Below are 20,425 nucleotides of genomic sequence, written 5' to 3' on the forward strand. Positions count from 1 at the left end.
TTTGCACTACATTTACAATAAATATATAAAATTAATTTAGCATAAAATAATTTTCCTACTTTTTCCCAGGTAAACCTTTTACTTTTCCTCGGCTGCTTTTTACTAGTTAGATGCTGACAATAATTTTTTTTTTAAATAAAACAGGCAAGCTTTTATTTAAAGGTTGATTGGTGTCAAAGAAAAGAAGTAACAATTGAGTCCTGCACTACTTAACTTTAGGAACACCTTCGTTTTTAAATAGATCTTTAAACAAAAGTGTAGCAATATGATAAAGTCTCTTCAAAATTACAAAAGTGTACAGTATTTATTTAGCATGCAGCACCTTTTCATTTAACAACAGCAAATTATATCAGTGCATTGAGAAGTAATATTTTATAATTGATAGTTTTCAAACATGAATTTAGAAATGTTAATTCTTCCCCCCGCCCTGACACAATGCCAATAGTCAACTAAAAAGGCAAGTTAATTGTGTTTCGCACTCTTTGGGTGATCTGGGTTCCTTTTATACATGAAAAACATTATAGTTTATTAAATCAAACACGTGAGAAGGTTTTGTACACCATGCATCCTGAAGTCATGTATTTCGAGGTCCTCTTACATTAAAAAAAGGGAAAATGAAATAAAACAATTACGTAGGCTCACCCAATTTGGTAGCGCGTGGAAGCCAGGATTAATCCAAGGTTTTCCAGTTTCACATTGTGCAATTCAGTAACTAAATGTATATGCTTTGCTTCCCCTACATCCATCTTCGCTCAAACCTACTCCCCATCCCCCTAAACCCTACTGCACCCCTCTGGCATTAATGCAGCCCTCGATCACATCACAGACCAAACTTTTTGGCCCCTGGGAAAATATTTGTGAGTATCCATGTGACAGAGCATAGGGAAAATATAAAACGTTTAGTCAACTTGGAACAAAAATAGTAAAAACATTTTTTTAAAGCATGCTCATCCATGTCTAAATAATACCATAGGACCCAGTCATTGAAAATGAAGTCAAAATCCTCCAGTGGGGCAAGGTTGCAGACTTCATTCAAGGAATTCCTCTTGAAGCCGGATAACCAATAGACAAGGTCACCCCATGGAAGTCCTTTCGTCAGACAAATACTTTTGCCTTTGTCTGGCCAATATATCTTCATTTTGACTTAGGGGCAATTTAGTTGTTGACAGGGAGGCAACTCTGTTGTAACAGTGATAGAGTTCCCTCCCTGCCCTCACAGTGGTCCACCTACCTGATTGATATGCAGGCCAACCATAGTTGGTATTCTGCGATGAATGCTCTGTCAAAGGTGTTGCCAAATTTCTCCAATGGCCTGACAAAGTAAGGGCTGTCTCAGAACTGGCTATATGTTGGTCTGTAAATAGGGGGATAGGGAGGAATTATAGTCCAGTGTATATCCTCCTGGTAGATACGTTAAAAAATATATGATACACTGTTCCAAATAGAAGAAGAAAAAGGATACAATAAAGGGGGTCCTAAAATTTAGGAGCAAGAAACCTCACACATCCAGAAGGATGTCATGCTTCATCATCGGAGTTGCTCCTCGTCAGACCGGCACTGCAATGTCTGACGTGCACCACCCCAAATGGGGGGGCTCTTTGCCGGAGATCTTTAGAATGATGATGCCACGACCCCAAGAGTGAGTCAGCAAGGAAGGAGATCAAAGAAGGGGATTAAAATTGGCTCTCAAAGCCTACAACGGGTAATCAATTTATTAGACCAGATGCCAAGGGTTCCGGGGTTGGGCCACCTACCACCACAGTTCACAACAGGTACTTCTAGTTTTATGAGGTATGAGGAGGGGGAATAACCTCTCTGGAATGTTTATTTTTAATGGTTGTTCGTGTGCACAGACTGACCCTACACACACGCCTACGCAAAACCCTACTGCCATATATCAACCCTACACACAGCACGAGAATGGCTGAACCGGCTGAACAAAGGGGTAATATCCATGTCTTGTCGTAGAATATCAGGGGACTCTTGCACAAGATCAAGCAAGGTGTAATTTTGAAATATTTTAAAAGACAGGGGGCTAACGTTGTTGTGCTCCAAGAAACTCATCTACTTTGCAACAAAGCACCCTGCCTCACTAGATTTGGTTACTGACAGGTATTCCATTCTGGTTTCATGAGAGGGTCTAGAGATACCTGTATCCTTCTACATGGGATTCTTCTATACTAGGTCACTAACACCTGGCTCGATTTGCCTGGGCCGATACACAGCAGTCACTGGTACCCTATATAGTGAATCTGTCACGCTATGTTGCATATTTGTTCCCCCTCCCCTGGGATAATCATTTGTGCATCAACTTGTGCAGTTGTGGAGAGAATTCCCTCACTGCTTGACAGAGGTAGGAGGGGACTTGAACAATGTCATGGACCCCCAGGAGAGTAAATGGCATCCACAGGGCACTGTCGCACACAGTGTTGCAACTAAGCTCGTTCCCTGAAACCACACTGGGGCTCTCTTATGCCTGGAGGGTGCACCATCCATGAGATTTATCCCATACCCCTCCTTAACATAGAGGCCAAACTCCTTGCAAAGACTCTCCCGAACAGGCCAGTGAACCATAGCTCCGATTTAGTTCACCCAGACCAGGCCAATTTTATGCCTGGCAGAGCCACTCGGCACAACATCCGCCGTGAGTCTAATGCCCTCGCAGACCACCTTGGATGACCGGCAGCGATATTATTGGCTGACATTGATAAGGCATTTAATACTGTTAACTGGGACTACCTGTTCATACTGCTCACCCAACTAAACTTTGACCCCAGATAAGTCCGGTATGTATATTATATGAAGGTCTGATGGCCACAGTGAGGGTGGCTGGCCACGTATCGTATCTCTTCCCAATCCAACAGGGAGCATTCCAAGAGTGTCCCTTCTCCCCACTATTATTCGCCCTGGTCATGGAGCCCTTGGCAGTCTAGGGCTGAATGGATGCACACGTGCAGGGATTTGCTCTGCCCAAATTGCTCTGACAGACTTACCTTTAATGCAGACAACCTGTTATTCTTTCTTGCTGCCCCTGAGGAGGTGGGGCAGAGACTTCTCAAAATATTGCATATATTTGGTGACACGGCAGGCTCTACATCAATACCTCCAAATCTGTAGTGTTCCCTGCAAATGGATTTACTGGACCAATAAACTAGGCTTCAAGCTTATGGATGGAGACTGATGGTTTCAAGTATCTGGGGGTATTAATCACACTCAGGAATAATTTCTCCTGGATGTACAATTTGGAGTCAGCTCTGTGTGGGTGAGAAAGGAGACGCTGACTTGGTCGCTTCTGCCATTGTCACTTACCAGCCGCTCAGCGAATTTCAAAACAGTGCCATTACCCCGACTACTTCATCAACTGTAAAACCACCCTCATCTGGTCCCCACGTCATGGTTTTTTAAATGGGCCTCCCACCTGAAAATTAAATCCTCCTTTTGCATCTTTTTTTGAGCACAGAATCTCCTATTGGGGCAAGGCTGTCTGCTGTTTCTGTAAAGGTTGAAACAAAGTTAGACCGACTTGCCATGAGGGTTTACTGAACAGGTTGTTTGAGTGGCAAAAAGATCAGAGCAGGACCAACTGAAAGCCTTTGTGCATTGGTCACAATGACTTGGGTGGTTGCTCCCGGTCCTCCTGAAGTCTGGATGTCCAGAATTTTTTTAAGTCCCAAATGTTCAATGATTGTTGGAGAAGTCCAGATGGGTGCAGTTTGTGGCCAGTACCTACTACAGGTGAGGCACTCAGCAGGGGTCAGTCTAGGTCAAGTTGCAATTGCTCAGGTGGGGATTTCAGGAAAAAGACTTCTTGCAGCTTGTTGTTTCCCTATCGTGATACAGGAGGTCCCCTAAATGACTTTTGGAGTCTACTTCTTTGTCCTAGGTATAAGTGGGAGCAGGCCCAGTCCTTCACCTCTCCTCACAGGTCTCAAACAGCAGGTGCAGCCCTTCTTGTGTTATTCTAGATGCTGGTGGTGAGGTCCAATTCTGTAGAGGGATCAAAAGGTTTTTCCTCTTGTACCCACCAAAACTAGTTTTAGGAAAGGCGAGTGATCGCACCACTTGGTTAGAATTTTGGGGAACTTGGGAGAACTTCTTTTTATCCTTGTGGCTTCCCTCTTTCCCTTGTGGAGGGGCTGAATTCCCTTTATTGGGACCATGTCTCTGATACTTTTTAAACATCCTAGTGCTTACCCACCCATCAGCTGCCTTACCAAACTGCTTAGAGTCAGACAAGTTGAAATCCTTTAGATTCTAGTGTAAAGCTGAATGACAACTACTCAAAATGTGCTTCTTCGTGATCAAATTATATAGCCTATCATATGTATCCACTGTATTGCTTTTCACCCATCCTTCTGCTGCCTTTAACGAGATCACCAAAATCATCCCAAGACTGTTGTGATGAATTGTGTGCCCTGGAATTTCTTCTGATACTTCTCGTGTCTAAGATCAAACTTCGGCACATGGTACTTTCATGTGTGTAGGCATGTCAGTTACCCTTTCTTCTAGAGTTGGGACTATTGCTCATACCAACTCCCACAATAAGGCTTCACAGTGCGGCTTCTCTTCCCTGTTTATTCCCAATGCCCTTTTATAGGAGCCAAAGTATTTGTCAATGTCACCACAAAGCTAGGCACTGTACCTTTTGGCAGGTGAAGGGCATGTTGTCCCTCTCTACAGACCTCACCAGTGCTGCCATCATCTTCACTCAACCCAATCTGGCATTCTCCTCCTCTAAGGCAAGCTTATTTTCCTTCAGTACTAGCTATTGGGGGCTAATTTGACCTGAAGCTCCCTTGCTGACTACTTGTCACTGTGCACCATCTGCTGAATGGCCAGTTCAGAATAGCTTAGACTGTCATCTTGCATCACTCCCAACCCTGGAAGGTGCACTAAAGAGTCCATTTTTGGACAGATTATCCCCTATCCCCTCATCTTCTTGGGTTTCCTCAATCTTTCCATCTTCTTCTGAGGTGGTCTGTGACTGGCAGACCTCTTCCAAGGCCCTAAGGGTTTTGTGGAAATCTCCCTTCTTGGATTCCCTGCCTTGAATGGATTGACTTGCGTAGTTAATCCCGGTCCGACCAAAACCTGGAAGTTCAAATTTTGTTTAAGTCCAGATGGATACAGCCAAGGGTCCCAAGACATCAGAGATGGCACTATGTCGTCTGAACCTATTCTATCAGAGGCCACCAGTTGGATCCAGTCCAGTGCAGTGTTCAATGGGTAGCCCAAGATGACACACGCCTTCTGCCCTTGGAGGGAGCTTGTGTGCCAGGCAAGGATATGTTAAGGATATGTTACTTTAGACAAAGAGCCACCTATGCTAACCAATGCAGACCCTGCTCCTCATGGGAACAATCTCTACCAAACTGCCAGGTGAGGCCCCCTCCAGCAGAGACCACAATCATCTCCAGAATTGTTACATCCTACTTAAGACTAAACAGTAGTTTGTAGTTTGAGTACTAACAGTGAACACAGGACCCACGTCTTGTATCACAGTTGGACTTACGGCATCAACAATTGAACAACAAAATATTGGATGGAATGTTGGTATTAATCGCAAACACTAGCAGTCACTCAAACCGAGTAATTACCAGTGGCTGGGATCGATTCAAGCATTTCATTAATTAAATTTTTTTGTATACTTCAAGGTGACACCCTGACAGGTATGCCCATACGTGGGTCCTGTGCTCACTGTGCCTCTGAGTAAAACTGCACCTAACAACCTCCAATGAGGGCAAAACTGCTTTTGGGTTGCTTGTGTTTTGGTTCAGGGAGGACCTAGCACTTTGGGCAGAATAGTTCCTACTGCAGCAGGATCAAGCCTGATTTGCCTATGGCTGGTTCCAAAGTGGGGCAGAATGCTGTACAAGATTACAATGAAATGCAATGCAGCCCTGAGTAATTACCAGTGCCTGAGAATAATTCAAACATTCCATCCATCATTTTTGTATACCTCAGTGTGACAACTTAATTGCAGTCGGTATGCCCAGATTTCGATCTGTTGCTCACAGTGCCAGTGGGACCAAGCTTTATCCTACTGATGAGCCCCAGTTAGGATGAATTAGTCTTGGGCTTCCTGTGTCCGACTTCAGGGAGGACCTGACCTGGACGTTCAGGCTGCACTGTTCCTACTGGAGCAGAGGAAGAATGATTGCATCTGTTTGGGTCCAAATGGTGTACCAAATATAATGGACTGAGAGCCCTGAGTATTTACCAGATTAATTCAAGCATCCCATCCACCACCAATACATCCGGTTATCGACTGCAGTTTTAGGAAGTATACTATTGAACAACCAGAGAGTTACCATTATTTGTTTATAACAAAAGTGTGGCACACCTAAAGCCATCTTGATGGAATCAAAGCTATAAAAAATAAATCATTTTCTTTAGAAATTAACAACATTAATTGTATAGTTTTGCATAGAAACTATGGTTGGTGCTCTAAAAAACTAAAACACATGTTCTATGAGTTATCAAATATTTTCCTCATCCATTTCAGTAAAATATTTTAACATGTAGAGTGAAACACAGACTTTTAACACCAGCAGCACTCTCACAGTTAACTCCAGAATAATCATCTGTGGTTTATCACAATGGTCTCGTGAACAATTAGAGCTCTACCATTCTGGATTTATGAGAGAAGTATGGCACACCTGAAACCAAGAATGACTTTGCATGCAAGTCTTCTAGGAATCTGAAACGGTCACAGCTTACTAAGATTACACCTGGGTGTTTTTTTGAATTCTACTAATTGTAGTAACACCTTGGGTGTGAGCATTTTTGGATGAATATCTACCTTTCATAATGGGAGATTTTTTGAATTAGACCTTAGAATCTCAGTGTGAAATCTTAACTGAAATGGCTATGCCCAGATGTGGGTCTCATGCTCACAGTGCCACTGGGACCAACCTATTGATGAGCCCCAATCAGGATTAAACCAGTCTTGGGTTTCTTGTGTTACATTTCAGGGAGGACCTGGCCTGGATGTTTAGGCTGGACTGTTTCTATAGGAGCAGAGAAAGACTGATTTGCATATGACTTAGTCCAAGCTGAAGTGGCATGGTGTTCAAAAAAACAATGGACTGAGAGTCCTTAGTAATTACTAGTGGCTGAGAATAATTCAAACATTCCATCCATCACTCTTTTGTAAACTTTATTGCAACGCCCTTAATGCAACAGGTATCCCCAAACATGTGTACCATGCTCACTGTGCAACTGAAACCAAGCTGCACCTGCATGATGGGCACCTATCAGGGCAGAACCTATTATGGATTGCTTGTGGTCCGGTTCAGAGAGGGTCTGGCTTGGCAGTTTGGGTTGGGCAGTTCTTATTGGAGCAGTGTCAAGACTGATTTGCATATAGCTAGGTTCAAACTTAGGTGAGATTGTGTGCAGAATAACAAAGGAATGGTAGGCAACCCTGAGTGGCTGGGATCAATTCAAGCATTTCATTAATTACATTTTTTTGTATACTTCAAGGTGACACCCTGACAGGTATGCCAATACGTGGGTCCTGTGCTCACTGTGCCTCTGAGTAAAACTGCACCTAACAACCTCCAATGAGGGCAAAACTGCTATTGGGTTGCTTGTGTTTTGGTTCAGGGAGGACCTAGCACTTTGGGCAGAATAGTTCCTACTGCAGCACGATCAAGCCTGATTTGCCTATGGCTGGTTCCAAAGTGGGGCAGAATGCTGTACAAGATTACAATGAAATGCAATGCAGCCCTGAGTAATTACCAGTGCCTGAGAATAATTCAAACATTCCATCCATCATTTTTGTATACCTCAGTGTGACAACTTAATTGCAGTCGGTATGCCCAGATTTCGATCTGTTGCTCACAGTGCCAGTGGGACCAAGCTTTATCCTACTGATGAGCCCCAGTTAGGATGAATTAGTCTTGGGCTTCCTGTGTCCGACTTCAGGGAGGACCTGACCTGGACGTTCAGACTGCACTGTTCCTACTGGAGCAGAGGAAGAATGATTGCATCTGTTTGGGTCCAAATGGTGTACCAAATATAATGGACTGAGAGCCCTGAGTATTTACCAGATTAATTCAAGCATCCCATCCACCACCAATACATCCGGTTATCGACTGCAGTTTTAGGAAGTATACTATTGAACAACCAGAGAGTTACCATTATTTGTTTATAACAAAAGTGTGGCACACCTAAAGCCATCTTGATGGAATCAAAGCTATAAAACATAAATCATTTTCTTTAGAAATTAACAAAATTAATTGTATAGTTTTGCATAGAAACTATGGTTAGTGCTCTAAAAAACTAAAACACATGTTCTATGAGTTATCAAATATTTTCCTCATCCATTTCAGTAAAATATTTTAACATGTAGAGTGAAACACAGACTTTTAACACCAGCAGCACTCTCACAGTTAACTCCAGAATAATCATCTGTGGTTTATCACAATGGTCTCGTGAACAATTAGAGCTCTACCATTCTAGATTTATGAGAGAAGTATGGCACACCTGAAACCAAGAATGACTTTGCATGCAAGTCTTCTAGGAATCTGAAACGGTCACAGCTTACTAAGAGTACACCTGGGTGTTTTTTTTAATTCTACTAATTGTAGTAACACCTTGGGTGTGAGCATTTTTGGATGAATATCTACCTTTCATAATGGGAGATTTTTTGAATTAGACCTTAGAATCTCAGTGTGAAATCTTAACTGAAATGGGTATGCCCAGATGTGGGTCTCATGCTCACAGTGCCACTGGGACCAACCTATTGATGAGCCCCAATCAGGATTAAACCAGTCTTGGGTTTCTTGTGTTACATTTCAGGGAGGACCTGGCCTGGATGTTTAGGCTGGACTGTTTCTATAGGAGCAGAGAAAGACTGATTTGCATATGACTTAGTCCAAGCTGAAGTGGCATGGTGTTCAAAAAAACAATGGACTGAGAGTCCTTAGTAATTACTAGTGGCTGAGAATAATTCAAACATTCCATCCATCACTCTTTTGTAAACTTTATTGCAACGCCCTTAATGCAACAGGTATCCCCAAACATGTGTCCCATGCTCACTGTGCAACTGAAACCAAGCTGCACCTGCATGATGGGCACCTATCAGGGCAGAACCTATTATGGATTGCTTGTGGTCCGGTTCTGAGAGGGTCTGGCTTGGCAGTTTGGGTTGGGCAGTTCTTATTGGAGCAGTGTCAAGACTGATTTGCATATAGCTAGGTTCAAACTTAGGTGAGATTGTGTGCAAAATAACAAAGGAATGGTAGGCAACCCTGAGTGGCTGGGATCAATTCAAGCATTTCATTAATTACATTTTTTTGTATACTTCAAGGTGACACCCTGACAGGTATGCCAATACGTGGGTCCTGTGCTCACTGTGCCTCTGAGTAAAACTGCACCTAACAACCTCCAATGAGGGCAAAACTGCTATTGGGTTGCTTGTGTTTTGGTTCAGGGAGGACCTAGCACTTTGGGCAGAATAGTTCCTACTGCAGCAGGATCAAGCCTGATTTGCCTATGGCTGGTTCCAAAGTGGGGCAGAATGCTGTACAAGATTACAATGAAATGCAATGCAGCCCTGAGTAATTACCAGTGCCTGAGAATAATTCAAACATTCCATCCATCATTTTTGTATACCTCAGTGTGACAACTTAATTGCAGTCGGTATGCCCAGATTTCGATCTGTTGCTCACAGTGCCAGTGGGACCAAGCTTTATCCTACTGATGAGCCCCAGTTAGGATGAATTAGTCTTGGGCTTCCTGTGTCCGACTTCAGGGAGGACCTGACCTGGACGTTCAGACTGCACTGTTCCTACTGGAGCAGAGGAAGAATGATTGCATCTGTTTGGGTCCAAATGGTGTACCAAATATAATGGACTGAGAGCCCTGAGTATTTACCAGATTAATTCAAGCATCCCATCCACCACCAATACATCCGGTTATCGACTGCAGTTTTAGGAAGTATACTATTGAACAACCAGAGAGTTACCATTATTTGTTTATAACAAAAGTGTGGCACACCTAAAGCCATCTTGATGGAATCAAAGCTATAAAACATAAATCATTTTCTTTAGAAATTAACAAAATTAATTGTATAGTTTTGCATAGAAACTATGGTTAGTGCTCTAAAAAACTAAAACACATGTTCTATGAGTTATCAAATATTTTCCTCATCCATTTCAGTAAAATATTTTAACATGTAGAGTGAAACACAGACTTTTAACACCAGCAGCACTCTCACAGTTAACTCCAGAATAATCATCTGTGGTTTATCACAATGGTCTCGTGAACAATTAGAGCTCTACCATTCTGGATTTATGAGAGAAGTATGGCACACCTGAAACCAAGAATGACTTTGCATGCAAGTCTTCTAGGAATCTGAAACGGTCACAGCTTACTAAGAGTACACCTGGGTGTTTTTTTTAATTCTACTAATTGTAGTAACACCTTGGGTGTGAGCATTTTTGGATGAATATCTACCTTTCATAATGGGAGATTTTTTGAATTAGACCTTAGAATCTCAGTGTGAAATCTTAACTGAAATGGCTATGCCCAGATGTGGGTCTCATGCTCACAGTGCCACTGGGACCAACCTATTGATGAGCCCCAATCAGGATTAAACCAGTCTTGGGTTTCTTGTGTTACATTTCAGGGAGGACCTGGCCTGGATGTTTAGGCTGGACTGTTTCTATAGGAGCAGAGAAAGACTGATTTGCATATGACTTAGTCCAAGCTGAAGTGGCATGGTGTTCAAAAAAACAATGGACTGAGAGTCCTTAGTAATTACTAGTGGCTGAGAATAATTCAAACATTCCATCCATCACTCTTTTGTAAACTTTATTGCAACGCCCTTAATGCAACAGGTATCCCCAAACATGTGTCCCATGCTCACTGTGCAACTGAAACCAAGCTGCACCTGCATGATGGGCACCTATCAGGGCAGAACCTATTATGGATTGCTTGTGGTCCGGTTCAGAGAGGGTCTGGCTTGGCAGTTTGGGTTGGGCAGTTCTTATTGGAGCAGTGTCAAGACTGATTTGCATATAGCTAGGTTCAAACTTAGGTGAGATTGTGTGCAGAATAACAAAGGAATGGTAGGCAACCCTGAGTGGCTGGGATCAATTCAAGCATTTCATTAATTACATTTTTTTGTATACTTCAAGGTGACACCCTGACAGGTATGCCAATACGTGGGTCCTGTGCTCACTGTGCCTCTGAGTAAAACTGCACCTAACAACCTCCAATGAGGGCAAAACTGCTATTGGGTTGCTTGTGTTTTGGTTCAGGGAGGACCTAGCACTTTGGGCAGAATAGTTCCTACTGCAGCAGGATCAAGCCTGATTTGCCTATGGCTGGTTCCAAAGTGGGGCAGAATGCTGTACAAGATTACAATGAAATGCAATGCAGCCCTGAGTAATTACCAGTGCCTGAGAATAATTCAAACATTCCATCCATCATTTTTGTATACCTCAGTGTGACAACTTAATTGCAGTCGGTATGCCCAGATTTCGATCTGTTGCTCACAGTGCCAGTGGGACCAAGCTTTATCCTACTGATGAGCCCCAGTTAGGATGAATTAGTCTTGGGCTTCCTGTGTCCGACTTCAGGGAGGACCTGACCTGGACGTTCAGACTGCACTGTTCCTACTGGAGCAGAGGAAGAATGATTGCATCTGTTTGGGTCCAAATGGTGTACCAAATATAATGGACTGAGAGCCCTGAGTATTTACCAGATTAATTCAAGCATCCCATCCACCACCAATACATCCGGTTATCGACTGCAGTTTTAGGAAGTATACTATTGAACAACCAGAGAGTTACCATTATTTGTTTATAACAAAAGTGTGGCACACCTAAAGCCATCTTGATGGAATCAAAGCTATAAAACATAAATCATTTTCTTTAGAAATTAACAAAATTAATTGTATAGTTTTGCATAGAAACTATGGTTAGTGCTCTAAAAAACTAAAACACATGTTCTATGAGTTATCAAATATTTTCCTCATCCATTTCAGTAAAATATTTTAACATGTAGAGTGAAACACAGACTTTTAACACCAGCAGCACTCTCACAGTTAACTCCAGAATAATCATCTGTGGTTTATCACAATGGTCTCGTGAACAATTAGAGCTCTACCATTCTAGATTTATGAGAGAAGTATGGCACACCTGAAACCAAGAATGACTTTGCATGCAAGTCTTCTAGGAATCTGAAACGGTCACAGCTTACTAAGAGTACACCTGGGTGTTTTTTTTAATTCTACTAATTGTAGTAACACCTTGGGTGTGAGCATTTTTGGATGAATATCTACCTTTCATAATGGGAGATTTTTTGAATTAGACCTTAGAATCTCAGTGTGAAATCTTAACTGAAATGGGTATGCCCAGATGTGGGTCTCATGCTCACAGTGCCACTGGGACCAACCTATTGATGAGCCCCAATCAGGATTAAACCAGTCTTGGGTTTCTTGTGTTACATTTCAGGGAGGACCTTGCCTGGATGTTTAGGCTGGACTGTTTCTATAGGAGCAGAGAAAGACTGATTTGCATATGACTTAGTCCAAGCTGAAGTGGCATGGTGTTCAAAAAAACAATGGACTGAGAGTCCTTAGTAATTACTAGTGGCTGAGAATAATTCAAACATTCCATCCATCACTCTTTTGTAAACTTTATTGCAACGCCCTTAATGCAACAGGTATCCCCAAACATGTGTCCCATGCTCACTGTGCAACTGAAACCAAGCTGCACCTGCATGATGGGCACCTATCAGGGCAGAACCTATTATGGATTGCTTGTGGTCCGGTTCTGAGAGGGTCTGGCTTGGCAGTTTGGGTTGGGCAGTTCTTATTGGAGCAGTGTCAAGACTGATTTGCATATAGCTAGGTTCAAACTTAGGTGAGATTGTGTGCAAAATAACAAAGGAATGGTAGGCAACCCTGAGTGGCTGGGATCAATTCAAGCATTTCATTAATTACATTTTTTTGTATACTTCAAGGTGACACCCTGACAGGTATGCCAATACGTGGGTCCTGTGCTCACTGTGCCTCTGAGTAAAACTGCACCTAACAACCTCCAATGAGGGCAAAACTGCTATTGGGTTGCTTGTGTTTTGGTTCAGGGAGGACCTAGCACTTTGGGCAGAATAGTTCCTACTGCAGCAGGATCAAGCCTGATTTGCCTATGGCTGGTTCCAAAGTGGGGCAGAATGCTGTACAAGATTACAATGAAATGCAATGCAGCCCTGAGTAATTACCAGTGCCTGAGAATAATTCAAACATTCCATCCATCATTTTTGTATACCTCAGTGTGACAACTTAATTGCAGTCGGTATGCCCAGATTTCGATCTGTTGCTCACAGTGCCAGTGGGACCAAGCTTTATCCTACTGATGAGCCCCAGTTAGGATGAATTAGTCTTGGGCTTCCTGTGTCCGACTTCAGGGAGGACCTGACCTGGACGTTCAGACTGCACTGTTACTACTGGAGCAGAGGAAGAATGATTGCATCTGATTGGGTCCAAATGGTGTACCAAAAATAATGGACTGAGAGCCCTGAGTATTTACCAGATTATATCAAGCTTCTTATCCACCACCAATACATCCGGTTATCGACTGCAGTTTTAGGAAGTATACTATTGAACAACCAGAGAGTTACCATTATTTGTTTATAACAAAAGTGTGGCACACCTAAAGCCATCTTGATGGAATCAAAGCTATAAAACATAAATCATTTTCTTTAGAAATTAACAAAATTAATTGTATAGTTTTGCATAGAAACTATGGTTAGTGCTCTAAAAAACTAAAACACATGTTCTATGAGTTATCAAATATTTTCCTCATCCATTTCAGTAAAATATTTTAACATGTAGAGTGAAACACAGACTTTTAACACCAGCAGCACTCTCACAGTTAACTCCAGAATAATCATCTGTGGTTTATCACAATGGTCTCGTGAACAATTAGAGCTCTACCATTCTGGATTTATGAGAGAAGTATGGCACACCTGAAACCAAGAATGACTTTGCATGCAAGTCTTCTAGGAATCTGAAACGGTCACAGCTTACTAAGAGTACACCTGGGTGTTTTTTTTAATTCTACTAATTGTAGTAACACCTTGGGTGTGAGCATTTTTGGATGAATATCTACCTTTCATAATGGGAGATTTTTTGAATTAGACCTTAGAATCTCAGTGTGAAATCTTAACTGAAATGGCTATGCCCAGATGTGGGTCTCATGCTCACAGTGCCACTGGGACCAACCTATTGATGAGCCCCAATCAGGATTAAACCAGTCTTGGGTTTCTTGTGTTACATTTCAGGGAGGACCTGGCCTGGATGTTTAGGCTGGACTGTTTCTATAGGAGCAGAGAAAGACTGATTTGCATATGACTTAGTCCAAGCTGAAGTGGCATGGTGTTCAAAAAAACAATGGACTGAGAGTCCTTAGTAATTACTAGTGGCTGAGAATAATTCAAACATTCCATCCATCACTCTTTTGTAAACTTTATTGCAACGCCCTTAATGCAACAGGTATCCCCAAACATGTGTCCCATGCTCACTGTGCAACTGAAACCAAGCTGCACCTGCATGATGGGCACCTATCAGGGCAGAACCTATTATGGATTGCTTGTGGTCCGGTTCAGAGAGGGTCTGGCTTGGCAGTTTGGGTTGGGCAGTTCTTATTGGAGCAGTGTCAAGACTGATTTGCATATAGCTAGGTTCAAACTTAGGTGAGATTGTGTGCAGAATAACAAAGGAATGGTAGGCAACCCTGAGTGGCTGGGATCAATTCAAGCATTTCATTAATTACATTTTTTTGTATACTTCAAGGTGACACCCTGACAGGTATGCCAATACGTGGGTCCTGTGCTCACTGTGCCTCTGAGTAAAACTGCACCTAACAACCTCCAATGAGGGCAAAACTGCTATTGGGTTGCTTGTGTTTTGGTTCAGGGAGGACCTAGCACTTTGGGCAGAATAGTTCCTACTGCAGCACGATCAAGCCTGATTTGCCTATGGCTGGTTCCAAAGTGGGGCAGAATGCTGTACAAGATTACAATGAAATGCAATGCAGCCCTGAGTAATTACCAGTGCCTGAGAATAATTCAAACATTCCATCCATCATTTTTGTATACCTCAGTGTGACAACTTAATTGCAGTCGGTATGCCCAGATTTCGATCTGTTGCTCACAGTGCCAGTGGGACCAAGCTTTATCCTACTGATGAGCCCCAGTTAGGATGAATTAGTCTTGGGCTTCCTGTGTCCGACTTCAGGGAGGACCTGACCTGGACGTTCAGACTGCACTGTTCCTACTGGAGCAGAGGAAGAATGATTGCATCTGTTTGGGTCCAAATGGTGTACCAAATATAATGGACTGAGAGCCCTGAGTATTTACCAGATTAATTCAAGCATCCCATCCACCACCAATACATCCGGTTATCGACTGCAGTTTTAGGAAGTATACTATTGAACAACCAGAGAGTTACCATTATTTGTTTATAACAAAAGTGTGGCACACCTAAAGCCATCTTGATGGAATCAAAGCTATAAAACATAAATCATTTTCTTTAGAAATTAACAAAATTAATTGTATAGTTTTGCATAGAAACTATGGTTAGTGCTCTAAAAAACTAAAACACATGTTCTATGAGTTATCAAATATTTTCCTCATCCATTTCAGTAAAATATTTTAACATGTAGAGTGAAACACAGACTTTTAACACCAGCAGCACTCTCACAGTTAACTCCAGAATAATCATCTGTGGTTTATCACAATGGTCTCGTGAACAATTAGAGCTCTACCATTCTAGATTTATGAGAGAAGTATGGCACACCTGAAACCAAGAATGACTTTGCATGCAAGTCTTCTAGGAATCTGAAACGGTCACAGCTTACTAAGAGTACACCTGGGTGTTTTTTTTAATTCTACTAATTGTAGTAACACCTTGGGTGTGAGCATTTTTGGATGAATATCTACCTTTCATAATGGGAGATTTTTTGAATTAGACCTTAGAATCTCAGTGTGAAATCTTAACTGAAATGGGTATGCCCAGATGTGGGTCTCATGCTCACAGTGCCACTGGGACCAACCTATTGATGAGCCCCAATCAGGATTAAACCAGTCTTGGGTTTCTTGTGTTACATTTCAGGGAGGACCTGGCCTGGATGTTTAGGCTGGACTGTTTCTATAGGAGCAGAGAAAGACTGATTTGCATATGACTTAGTCCAAGCTGAAGTGGCATGGTGTTCAAAAAAACAATGGACTGAGAGTCCTTAGTAATTACTAGTGGCTGAGAATAATTCAAACATTCCATCCATCACTCTTTTGTAAACTTTATTGCAACGCCCTTAATGCAACAGGTATCCCCAAACATGTGTCCCATGCTCACTGTGCAACTGAAACCAAGCTGCACCTGCATGATGGGCACCTATCAGGGCAGAACCTATTATGGATTGCTTGTGGTCCGGTTCTGAGAGGGTCTGGCTTGGCAGTTTGGGTTGGGCAGTTCTTATTGGAGCAGTGTCAAGACTGATTTGCATATAGCTAGGTTCAAACTTAGGTGAGATTGTGTGCAAAATAACAAAGGAATGGTAGGCAACCCTGAGTGGCTGGGATCAATTCAAGCATTTCATTAATTACATTTTTTTGTATACTTCAAGGTGACACCCTGACAGGTATGCCAATACGTGGGTCCTGTGCTCACTGTGCCTCTGAGTAAAACTGCACCTAACAACCTCCAATGAGGGCAAAACTGCTATTGGGTTGCTTGTGTTTTGGTTCAGGGAGGACCTAGCACTTTGGGCAGAATAGTTCCTACTGCAGCAGGATCAAGCCTGATTTGCCTATGGCTGGTTCCAAAGTGGGGCAGAATGCTGTACAAGATTACAATGAAATGCAATGCAGCCCTGAGTAATTACCAGTGCCTGAGAATAATTCAAACATTCCATCCATCATTTTTGTATACCTCAGTGTGACAACTTAATTGCAGTCGGTATGCCCAGATTTCGATCTGTTGCTCACAGTGCCAGTGGGACCAAGCTTTATCCTACTGATGAGCCCCAGTTAGGATGAATTAGTCTTGGGCTTCCTGTGTCCGACTTCAGGGAGGACCTGACCTGGACGTTCAGACTGCACTGTTACTACTGGAGCAGAGGAAGAATGATTGCATCTGATTGGGTCCAAATGGTGTACCAAAAATAATGGACTGAGAGCCCTGAGTATTTACCAGATTATATCAAGCTTCTTATCCACCACCAATACATCCGGTTATCGACTGCAGTTTTAGGAAGTATACTATTGAACAACCAGAGAGTTACCATTATTTGTTTATAACAAAAGTGTGGCACACCTAAAGCCATCTTGATGGAATCAAAGCTATAAAACATAAATCATTTTCTTTAGAAATTAACAACATTAATTGTATAGTTTTGCATAGAAACTATGGTTAGTGCTCTAAAAAACTAAAACACATGTTCTATGAGTTATCAAATATTTTCCTCATCCATTTCAGTAAAATATTTTAACATGTAGAGTGAAACACAGACTTTTAACACCAGCAGCACTCTCACAGTTAACTCCAGAATAATCATCTGTGGTTTATCACAATGGTCTTGTGAACAATTAGAGCTCTACCATTCTGGATTTATGAGAGAAGTATGGCACACCTGAAACCAAGAATGACTTTGCATGCAAGTCTTCTAGGAATCTGAAACGGTCACAGCTTACTAAGAGTACACCTGGGTGTTTTTTTTAATTCTACTAATTGTAGTAACACCTTGGGTGTGAGCATTTTTGGATGAATATCTACCTTTCATAATGGGAGATTTTTTGAATTAGACCTTAGAATCTCAGTGTGAAATCTTAACTGAAATGGGTATGCCCAGATGTGGGTCTCATGCTCACAGTGCCACTGGGACCAACCTATTGATGAGCCCCAATCAGGATTAAACCAGTCTTTCTTGTGTTACATTTCAGGGAGGACCTGGCCTGGATGTTTAGGCTGGACTGTTTCTATAGGAGCAGAGAAAGACTGATTTGCATATGACTTAGTCCACGCTGAAGTGGCATGGTGTTCAAAAAAACAATGGACTGAGAGTCCTTAGTAATTACCAATGGCTGAGAATAATTCAAACATTCCATCCATCACTCTTTTGTAAACTTTATTGCGACGCCCTTAATGCAACAGGTATCCCCAAACATGTGTCCCATGCTCACTGTGCAACTGAAACCAAGCTGCACCTGCATGATGGGCACCTATCAGGGCAGAACCTTTTATGGGTTGCTTGTGGTCCGGTTCAGAGAGGGTCTGGCTTGGCAGTTTGGGTTGGGCAGTTCTTATTGGAGCAGTGTCAAGACTGATTTGCATATAGCTAGGTTCAAACTTAGGTGAGATTGTGTGCAAAATAACAAAGGAATGGTAGGCAACCCTGAGTGGCTGAGATTAATTCAAGCATTCATCACTTTTTTGTACGCTACAGTACCAGTGGTTGGCCATGTATGGTGCTGGGCTTAATTCTGATGCGTTTTCGTTTGTGGTAACTTTACACTAGTAAATTTGTCTCCATCCTGTTTCAAGGTGTGGAGACGCATAAGTTTACCCTTTGTAGTAAATTTACATTCAGAAATACTGAATAGCCAAAGCGTATGAGCACATTTGCACCTGTAGTTTTGCTTATGTGTAAATGTATCTTTGTGAATAGGACCCCCCAGGAGGAGCCATGTGAACTGCCATCAATGGCTATATTATCAGAGATTGCCAAAGTCCCTGGCGAGGAACTTTTATTGACAATATCTTATAAGAACCCTGAACATCACATGCAAGAACCAGAACATTCAGCATTTATTCTGATCTCCCATCCCTATTCCATTAATGTTTCCAATTTACCGTGCACCATATGTTAGCCCCTTAAGAGACTCTTTGCTGTATTATATTAAGTAAAAGTTCATATTTAAGTTGAGGTGAGCGTGGTATCACAAGACTGGCTGAAGGAATGACATACACATCATGATATCTTCCAGTTCTCGACTTCTGGAAATTCATGGTGCAAAAGAGCCAAGCTTAAGTAGTTAAAAGCCCACTGAGGAGCCAAGCTGTTGAGATACCACATTCATTCTGTCCTTCATATGCTTGGAGTTGCCACTCTCAATTTGTTGTTTTTGGCTAGCTGGCACAATAAAGTAATGTATTTCACTAAAATTAACTTCTACATTGGGGTTCATACAGACTTGATAGGTGCCGCTTTCCAGGGACTGCAGAGCAGCACAATGACTATGTGAGTGCCCGAGGACCTGCCCCTCCCCTATAGCCACACTTGGCTGATCAAGTCTCAGCACACGACCAGTGAGACGACAAAACAATCTCACTGAGTCATACTGTAGGTGTCTCTTTTTCAAGGTTAACACGTTAGCAGATAGTACACCAGCCCATGCTCCCAAACACACTTCCATTGTGGAATCCACAGACAGTATTGCTCCCAATGCAGAAATCGGTCAGGTTAGAAAGTATGGATAGAATGTGAAGAACGTGTTACTTTAGTCTGCTTTTCATAGATCTGTTCTTCATGCATTCATGATGGCTACCTCACAGTGCATGGTTGACAGGACCAAATGGCACAGTAAATATGACACATGACAACGTACTTTCTCCCTCTGAAAGACTTAGGGTCATCCCCAAACAGAGTAGTGTAGTTATGAAGTAAGAAGAGCTCTGTTCCGCCATAAACCAAAAATTTTCTTTCTGTGTTGTTCATTTATTCCCATGTGTTCCTGCAGAAACAGAGAAGAAATGGAGCATCTACTTTGTCTAACATGTTGGCTATTACTTCTAGGATACCTTGCTCATGTTCAACCTGTCGTCTGTCCTGAAGGATGAGTCTGTTTGGGCAAGGCCATACCAGTTTTATCCAGAGCACTTCTTGGATGCTGATGGTCAATTTATCAAACGAGATGCCTTCATGCCATTTTCTGCAGGTAAATATATGCTCCTTAATCTACGCAGTTGTAGATTAGCACAATTGGGTAGACGGGAAACTTGTCAAATATAGGCTGGATGACCATATAACATACATTTATTTGTAGATGGGGAAATTGTTGCTAATAGATACAGAGGGGCATAAATATGAGAGGCCTGCGCCGCTGGAGTGTGACATTTTTTGATGCTGCAGTGCCACAAGCACCTCAATCATATCTATGAGGCCAAGCACAACCACTTTACGTGGCTTTGCATGACTTCATAGATATGGAGTAAGACAGAACAACGCAAGTCTCTGTGTTGCCTTACTCTGCACCAGGGAGGCATGCCATGGACGGTGCAATGGTTCTTCCCATTGACGTTGTCTTAAATTTACTTAATCACGTAAACCTTGGGCAGCACCAAAACCTTACACCTCCCTTGAGCAAGGGTAACGAGGAGAAACATTTTAATTTCTCCTAGTTTTTACCTCTT

General features: G+C 42.3%; 1 protein-coding gene across 2 annotated transcripts in view; it reads left to right on the plus strand.

Moving 5' to 3' along the window:
• Positions 1-20,425, plus strand: part of LOC138292690 (cytochrome P450 2D15-like) — a 389,602-nt gene that overhangs the window by 332,681 nt on the left and 36,496 nt on the right. For both annotated transcript variants that reach the window (XM_069231411.1, XM_069231412.1), the window contains exon 8: positions 19,809-19,950. In XM_069231411.1, the coding sequence (XP_069087512.1) occupies positions 19,809-19,950 (142 nt within the window). The remainder of the gene's footprint in view (positions 1-19,808; positions 19,951-20,425) is intronic.

The sequence above is a fragment of the Pleurodeles waltl genome, chromosome 4_2 (assembly GCF_031143425.1).
Source record: "Pleurodeles waltl isolate 20211129_DDA chromosome 4_2, aPleWal1.hap1.20221129, whole genome shotgun sequence".
Taxonomy (NCBI): domain Eukaryota; kingdom Metazoa; phylum Chordata; class Amphibia; order Caudata; family Salamandridae; genus Pleurodeles; species Pleurodeles waltl.